Raw genomic sequence first — 8,332 nt, forward strand, 5'->3', positions numbered from 1 at the left:
GTTACCTACACCTGGCTTGCCTTCTCAGTTGTAGGGGGAAAGCTCACAAACCCTACCTCAGATCGACTCCGCCTCCCTTTGCAAAGGCCCCTCAGCACCCCCAATTCTCTCTCCCTTTCCCCTCCCCCACCTCTAGGTAGCCAGATCTGAGCCCGCCCTCCCCCACCACTCCCAGGTCTGGGTGACCGCGGATGCGCGGGGGAGGAGCAGGGCGGTCGCAAGCGTTGAGGACACGTGGGGTGGGAGCAAGTATCGCAGGAGGAGGGGTTAGGCATATGGTGGGTGTGTCTGCGAGTGGGAGAAACCAACCCAGGTCACTTCAGAGTGTTCATTTTCTTATGTTGCTAATCCCCCGGGGACCTTCGAAGGTCTCCCCAAACTCGGGATCCCCTTACAGGTGCATACCGAGCGCAGATAAGAGAAGACTCCTGCCACAGTCCTGCGCTGCCCCCGATGGCCCACGACGCGATGCCTCCTCGTTCGTCTTCCCCCGTCCCTGGGCAGTGGTAGGGCCCCGCGGCGACGTCACCCATTGTTTACAAATCAACCGGAGCCGGTAGGATTCCGGCTACTGGGGCTGCAGCGAGCGGCTCGAGTGCCTGCGGGTCTCCAGCTTTCGCGTTTGCCCGGCCCGGCCCCGGCTTCAACACCACACCCGACGCCGCCGCGGCCCGCAGAGCTGCCAGCGACGCCTACAGAGCTTCTGGTGCCCGGGCTGGGGGCCATGCCGTGCCGGAGGGAGGAAGAAGAGGAAGCCGGCGAGGAAGCGGAGGGAGAGAAAGAGGAGGAGCAGGCCGGCAGCTTCCTCCTGCTGGAGCAGTCGGTGACGCTGGGCGGCTCGGGCGAGGTGGACCTGCTGGTGGCCCAGATCGGCGAGACGCTGCAGCTGGACGCGGCGCAGGACAGCCCGGCTTCCCCGTGCGCGCCCCCCGGGCCGCCGCTGCGGCCCCCGGCGGCGGCGCTGGCAGACAAGGCCCGGCACCCTGTTCTGCCGCTGCTTCTGCCGCCCGAGGCGGTGGGCCCGCCGCCCCCAGGGGCCCTTCGCTGCGCCCTCGGAGATCGTGGCCGTGTGCGAGGCCGGGCTGCGCCTTACTTTGTGGCCGAACTCGCCGCAGGCCCCAGGGCGCTGCCCGGGCCATGCAGGCGAGGATGGTTGCGTGGCGCTGTCGCCTCCCGCAGCCTGCAGCAGCGACGATGGCCCCCAGCCGGAGCGCGCACCCACGACGACGACCCACACCGGCTCCTGCAACAGCTCGTGCACTCGGGGAACCTCATCAAGGAGGCCGTGCGGAGGCTCCAGCGAGCTGTCGCCGCGGTTGCTGCCACAGGCCCAGTGGGCGCCTCCGGGACTGGGGGCGGCTGCAGCGGACCGGACCCCGTCGCCCTGCAGCCCTCGGGCGCCTTGCACTGACCGAGGGCCCTGAAGGAGGAAGAGGGGGCCGCTGTGAAGACCCAGCAGCGTCCGGCCCTCTCCGGCCCTGAGCTGAAGCCGCTGTTGCTGTTCTGGGAGCGACCGCCTAGGCAGCAGGGAGGCGAGTGGGGGGGAGACCTCAAACCGAGAAGTTACCGCCCTCGGGAGGGTCGGGGAAACTTGAACGTAGATAAAAGCACGGGCCTGGACACGTCTGTGCCGCGTGAGAATTTCCCCGGCCACCTTGGGGCCAAGGACCTGGGATAAACTGGGAGAACTATGGCAGCTACTTTTATCGATTTGTACCTGACCTTAACCCTTGGGGGCGTCGTGTGCGTGGACTGTTTCAAGATAGGGTCCCAAGGGGCGGGAATCGTGAGGGCTTTATAACAATACTTGAAAACTTAATGACACGAATACATTTTCTTTATTTTCCGGTAGAGGAGCTTAGTGAAAATGGTGCTACAATTGCTGTGCGAAGAAATTCCAGAGGGGAGAAGAATGTAAAAGCTTGATGGTGGGTGGTCGGCATCGCCCCCTTTTTCCCACCCAATTGGCAGCTGGTCGATGTGGGAGATGTGAACTCCAGTTAGGGGGTGGGAGGGAGGTGGAGAATTTTGAAGGTGGGTAGAGTTGGAGTTGAATTTGGGCTTTTAAATGACTTGACCTTGCCACCTGTGGCTCAAGGTCACCGTTTGCTATACGTGGAAGGCTGTAGGGTTCCTGGGAGAGCTAACTCGCCCTCATGTCCTTCCTTTCTCTTGCTCCAAGAAGAGCCCAGGCTGTACTTTCCTACCTTTTGGGAATCTCCCGAGGAGGAGACAGGCAGAAAGGGACGTGTGGGGAGAGTTATTTTTTTATTTTGCTTTCTTCTTTCCAGAACTCCTCCTCTTCCCATGAGGCCACTCTTGGCCATGCCATGTGCTTTCTCAGAAACAGTCATAAACAATCTCCGGAGTCTCTCCTCCCATTCCGCCTTTCTTAATCCACCCGGTCTGGTGTCGGCAGCGGGTGGATGAGAACCCTGGCTGTTTTTCTGCTCTGTTCTGGCCCCTCTGTGGATCCGTGGGCCTGAGCCTCCGTGGGTCCTCCCCCCTCCCCCACCCCCAGTTTTCTCCTTCCACCGACTCCTCTTTGTCAGTGACTGAAACCGTTTTTAAAATGTGATTCTCTGCCTTGTGAAACTTGATGGCGCTTTAAGTAAGGTGCCGCCCCCAGACTTCAAGGTAGCTAAACCCATTTTTAAAGATTCAATGGCTGGTTCATCCTCCAGATGTAGCTGTTGACGTACACTTCGCACCGGAGTGTCTGAAATTGTGGTGGTCCTGATTTATAGGATTTCTTAATTAAAATGTCTGCTGAATAAATTGTTTTTTGTTTTGGATCATGGTTTGGCTTTTTGGTGAGAGGTGGGGGAAAGAAAAGACCTTGAGAATACATTTAATAATGAAGAGCGTACTTGGGGAGACCTTGCTCTGCACAGAATGCTGGCAGCCCTGCAGGAATTCAGTGCTTCTGGGATAATGGTACACAAGATCGGAAAACTGGATTTAGGTTTTTAAAAGTTGCTAGATGGGGTTCCACCCCCTTAGTGGAATAAGAACATATTCCAGAAACACTTTCTAGGCTGGAGGCAGAGGCCAAGGGACTTGTGCCTGGAGTGGGGTTGAGGGAGTGTTTTCATCTGAGTTTTTTGTGTGTAAAATAGGGAAGGCACAAGAAAAGCCAGCCTTTCTTCCCCGAAGAGACTGACCCATTCGTCATCTGTGAGAAAGGAAATGGTTTTACAGCGACAGCAACCTATTTGGTAGGGAAATGCCTGGCTTTACTAGGCCAGGGTTGGGTTAACTGAAGTGGCCCCTCCTCATTGTCCTGCCCTCAGCCCCATCTTTCCCAGTCACGGAATCCCGTGGAGCCCCTTCCTACTTGTTCCCTTGCCCTTTTCAAGGAAGCTGTTCTTGGCACAGCCCGGCTAACGCCCACCTGCCCAGCACCCTCCCACACTGGGGCTGTAGAGAAAGGCTAGTGCTCAGTGACTTTTGTTTTTTTTGCATTTATCTTCAGATAGGGAGAGAGAGAGAAACATCGATGTGAGACACATTGAGTGGTTGCCACCCACAGGACCCCAACCAGGGCCAGGGACAAACTGCAACCGAGGTACATGCGGTTAGCGGGAACCAAACCCGGGACTCTCCGGTCCGCGGGCTGACACTAACCGCTGAGCCAAACTAGCCAGGGCTCAATGACTTAGTTTGAGTCAGCCCTGCTGCTTACTAGCTGTGTCATATGGGTTTGCCATTTGTAAAACTAATATTTAATTGGGTAGTTGGAAGGGGTCACATGAGGATTGGAGGTATCTGGGATACTTATGTGCTCAAAAAATGGTAGCTGCCAATTCTTTTTAAATATGTTTTTATGATTTTAAAAAGAAGAAGGGAGAGCCCGGCCAGTGTGGCTCTGTGGTTGAGCGTCATTGACCCATGCACCAAGAGGTTACTGGTTTGGTTCCTGGTCAGGACACATGCCCAGGTTGTGGGCCAAATCCCTGGAAGGAGGCAGCCAATCGATGTTCTCTCTCATTGATGTTTCTATTTCTCTCCCTTTCTCTAAAAAAACTTAAAAAAAATTAAAAACAATAAAATAAAAAGAGGGGAGAGATAGAAACATTGATTGGCTGCCTCCTGCACGCCCCCTACTAGAGATTGAGCCCTCAAGCCAGGCTTGTGACCTGACCAGGAATCAAATCCATGACTTACGTGCTGGGGCAACGCTCAACCAACTGAGCCACACTGGCTAGGAGGATATAGCTGTTAATTCTTTTTTTTTTTTTAACCTCACCCGAGGACAATTTTTCATTTTTTGTTCAGATAGAGTGGGAGGGAAAGAGAGAGAGAGAGAGAAACATCGACGTGAAAGGGACACATTGAGTGGCTGCCTCCTGCACGACCCAGCCAGGGCCAGGGACAAACTGTAACCGAGGTACGTGCCCTTAGCGGGAACCAAACCCAGGTCTCTCTGGACTGCAGGCCAACGCTCTAACCGCTGAGCCAAACCAGCCAGGGCTAGCTGTTAATTCTTGACACCACCATTGGCCCTTCCTCCTCAGGGGTCCTGTATCTGTCTCCTAAATGTGCCCCACTCGCCTTCACTAATATTTCAGCCACTCCTTCTCTTCCAGCATAAGCACAGGCTGTCACTTTTCCTTTTGCTTCTGTGCCCTATAAGCCCCTTTTCCTAAACTTCCAGAAGGCCAGCTCCACACACCTTCCAAACTCTGCTTTCATCATAATGGGGGTAGCACTTACTGAGCGTACATGTGCCAGGTACTGTTCTGGGTGCTTTAAATCATTAGATCATCTCATTATGTTGTGGCTTTATTTGCCATGAGGTAGGCACTATTTTCTTCATGTTACAGATGAGGACAGGAGGCCCAGGAGATTAAGTGATTTGCCTGAAGTTACCATCGTTTAAGTGATGAAGTTGGGTTTTGAACCCAAGCAGTCTGGCTCTAGGATCTCTTTCCCTCAACCGGATCTTCCAGTCATTATACCCTTTACATGAGACTTTCTTTTTTTTTTTAAATCCTCACCCAAGGACATTTTTCCTCTTTTTTTTTTTTTTTGTTCAGATAGAGTGGGAAGGAGAGAGAAAGAGAGAGAAACATCGACGTGAAAGGGACACATCGAGTGGCTGCCACCCACACGACCCCAACCAGGGCCGGGGACAAACTGCAACCAAGGTACACGCCCCTAGCGGAAACCGAACCTGGGTCTCTGGACCGCAGGCCGATGCTCTAACCGCTGAGCCAAACCGGCCAGGGCTACATGAGACTTTCTTTTTTTTTTTTTCTTTTTTTTTAATCCTCATCCGAGGACATTTTTCCATTTTTTGTACAGGCAGAGTGGGAGGGAGAGAGAGGAAGAGAGAGAGAGGGAAACATCGATGTGAAAGGGACACATCGAGTGGTCGCCACCCGCACGACCAACCAGGGCCTGGGACAAACTGCAACCGAAGTACATGCCCTTAGCGGGAACCGAACCCGGGTCTCTCCGGACCGCAGGCGGACACTCTAACCACTGAGCCAAACCGGCCAGGGCTACATGAGACTTTCTTGACACATTTTTTTCCCATGTTGGATTTATTAAAATAAAGTTCTTAAGAGCATCGCACAAACTTTGATCCACTAAATAACAATAGCATCACCATTCTCAAACTTCTCTTTGTTTTTAATTTTTAAAAAATATGTTGTAATTGATTTTTTAGAGAGAGGAAGGGGGAGAGAGCTAGATGGGCTGCCTCCTGCACGCACACCACTGGGTACAAGCCTGCAATTCAGGAATGTGCCCTGACTGGGAATCAAACCAGGACCTCTCAGTCCATGGGACGATGGTCAACCCATTGATCCACACCGGCTGCACCTTTCTCAAACTTTTCTTGTACACCAGCCACATATGTGAAGAGAGCTGGGGATCCAGGAAGAGGCAAGGTTTCAGACATCCTGGAAGAATCCGCAAGCAAGCTTGGGGCCAAGACCTTCATATAAGGTAATAAGAATTGTGTAAGAGAAGCACAGATAACCAATGGTATATTGGCTGCTTCTTTTAGACCCTCAAGTCCTCTGTAAGGTGAGGACATAGAGCCAAGATGGTACGGTCACACCCAGTGCGGATGTCCTGTGGGTCTGCAGGATGGCCAGGATGAAGTTAGAATGGTGACTATAGACAGGGAGGGAAAGTCTATAGGACCTGAGAAGTTAGGGAAAGGGAACTGAGCCCTGTTATAAGTAAGCACTCTGTAGGTACCTTTCACAAGATGTTGCTTTTCAAAAGGGACAGTTAGAAATTATTGCTCATGGCTCTTGGGGTGATCCTCTTGCCACCTGGCTGAGCCCATGTACAACCTTTCTTCCTTTACGCCAGCCCCTGCTACTGATCAGCCATTTGCAAAGGCTATAGAGAGCCTAGGCCTGGGCTTGGGGAAGGATCTGTCAAAGAAGCAATGGTCCTTTCCAAGGTGTTGCAGCTTGGGATGATAGCATCTTCCTAGTAGCTGGCCCAGGAATGATTGTGGCTGGGATATCTTTAACCCCTTGGCTCAGAGAGGCACAGAACTAGGGGCATGGGTGTGGGCAGAGTTGAGACAACTCCATCTTCTGAAGAGGCTGAGGCCAGGATTTTCCTGGTAACATTCTGCAAGTCTTGAGCCCAGAAGGACCAGAGCAATAGGGAAATGGTGTGTGTGTGTGTGACGGATGGGGCATTGGAGGTTGTTGGGGAGTTTTATGTGGGAAGTTATTGGGATCAGCAGCCTAATGTCTCATAAATGACTATAATTTGGAGAGAGATTGGGTTGAAGATTAAAGATTTGGCATTCAGAGCTAAGAGGGGTGGATTGAGCCTTGGAAATGCTGTTAGTTGGGAAGTAATAATAACACCAGCTAATGTACTGAGTGCTTACCTTGTGCCAGTCTCTGCACTAAGTACTTTACAAAGACCAGCTCATCAAATCTATGTGGGAGGAAGAAGATGAAATAAAAGGTTCAGACAGAAAGTGAGAGCAGAGAAACCAAGGGAGGCTGGAAGATGAACCGAGAGATGATGGGTATGAGAGTGTATCTGCACACTCACGAGCACAAACACAGAGCTATATCTATCTATGTTATCTTTTTGTATATCCTCTGTGGTCAGGTCTAGGGTATTAAAAAAATTTTTTCTTTATTGATTTTAAAGAGAGAGGGAAAAGGAGAGATGGAAACATTGATGAGAGAGAACATCAATCAGTTGGCTGCCTCCTGAATGCCCCCCACTGGGGATGGATCCCACAACCTGGGCATGTGCCCTGATTGGGAATCGAACTGGTGACCTCTTGGTGCATGAGTTGATGCTCAACCACTGAGCCACACCGGCTGGGCAGGTCTAGTGTATTTAAAATAAGGCCTTGTTTCATTGTCTTTTGTTAAAATTTTAAAATATTTTTATTGATTTTTAAAGAGAGAGAGAAACATGGATCAGCCCCCCCCCCCCCCCCGACCGGATGGAGCTTTGAAACCCGGGCATGTGCCCTGACTTGAATCAAACCAGCAATCTTTAGGTGTACTGGATGAAGCCGAACCAAGGAGCCACACTCAGTCAGGGCTTCATTGTCTTTTTTGAGTCCTGAAGTTATTCACCTCCCCTTTACCACACCATTAAGTGGTGTGTTTTGAACATCTGTACTCTGAGTTCTTCCCCTCCTTAACTCACCTTAAGAAAAGTACAATTTATGATGTATCTGGACAAAGGTGATTTTGACTCCTGTGTCTGGGGAAGATTTTCAAGAAAACCTAGGAAACCATTTTTCACCCACATTAGGCTATGGAATCTGATTTAGACAGTAAGAAAGAAATGGGCAAAAGGCAGGGCAAAGGTAACAAGGTGAGATAACCAGCTTGTGACTTTTTTAACCCACCCAAGTCAATAAGTCAAACAAACTAAACTGCCTAGATAGCTTATCAGTTGGGGGTTGTGAATTTTACTTCCTATGAGTCAGTTAAATTGATAAGGGAGAGCAGTTAAATTCCTTGGTATTAGATTTCGTTGTTTTTTGTTTTTTTTTTCCCTCTTTCTTTTTCTAGAGAGAGATAGAAACATCAGTGTGAGAGAGAACCACCCATCGGCTGCTCCTGCACACCCTCTACTGGGGATCAAGCCTGCAACCCTGGCATGTGCCCTGACCAGGAATCGAACCAGGATCTCTCAGTCCACGGGACAACATTCAATCCACTGAGCCACACCAGCTGGGCTCAGATTTAGTTTTTATTCTGTTGCAGTATAAGGTACAGAGAAGCAAGATTAATTCATATAATAATAACAGAAACATAACCATCCCAGGGATGAAGAGTTATACAAGGTTGTTTTAAAAACCAACCAGCAGGTCCCAGGC

At 51.1% G+C, this 8,332-nt stretch overlaps 1 protein-coding gene across 2 annotated transcripts; it reads left to right on the forward strand.

Moving 5' to 3' along the window:
* Positions 1-534: 534 nt before the first annotated feature.
* On the forward strand, positions 535-8,065 carry FRAT2 (FRAT regulator of WNT signaling pathway 2). Of its 2 annotated transcripts, XM_036265252.1 has the most exons (4): positions 535-1,928; positions 3,120-3,218; positions 5,857-5,955; positions 8,025-8,065. In XM_036265252.1, exon 1 carries the CDS (start codon positions 725-727, stop codon positions 1,409-1,411), a length of 687 nt encoding a protein of 228 aa, XP_036121145.1. In that variant the 5' UTR covers positions 535-724; the 3' UTR covers positions 1,412-1,928; positions 3,120-3,218; positions 5,857-5,955; positions 8,025-8,065. The 2 variants fall into 2 exon arrangements, with proteins under 2 accessions (XP_036121145.1, XP_036121146.1); XM_036265253.1 differs by lacking the exon at positions 3,120-3,218.
* Positions 8,066-8,332: the final 267 nt, after the last annotated feature.

This window comes from Molossus molossus, unplaced genomic scaffold (assembly GCF_014108415.1).
Source record: "Molossus molossus isolate mMolMol1 unplaced genomic scaffold, mMolMol1.p scaffold_m16_p_17, whole genome shotgun sequence".
Classification (NCBI taxonomy): domain Eukaryota; kingdom Metazoa; phylum Chordata; class Mammalia; order Chiroptera; family Molossidae; genus Molossus; species Molossus molossus.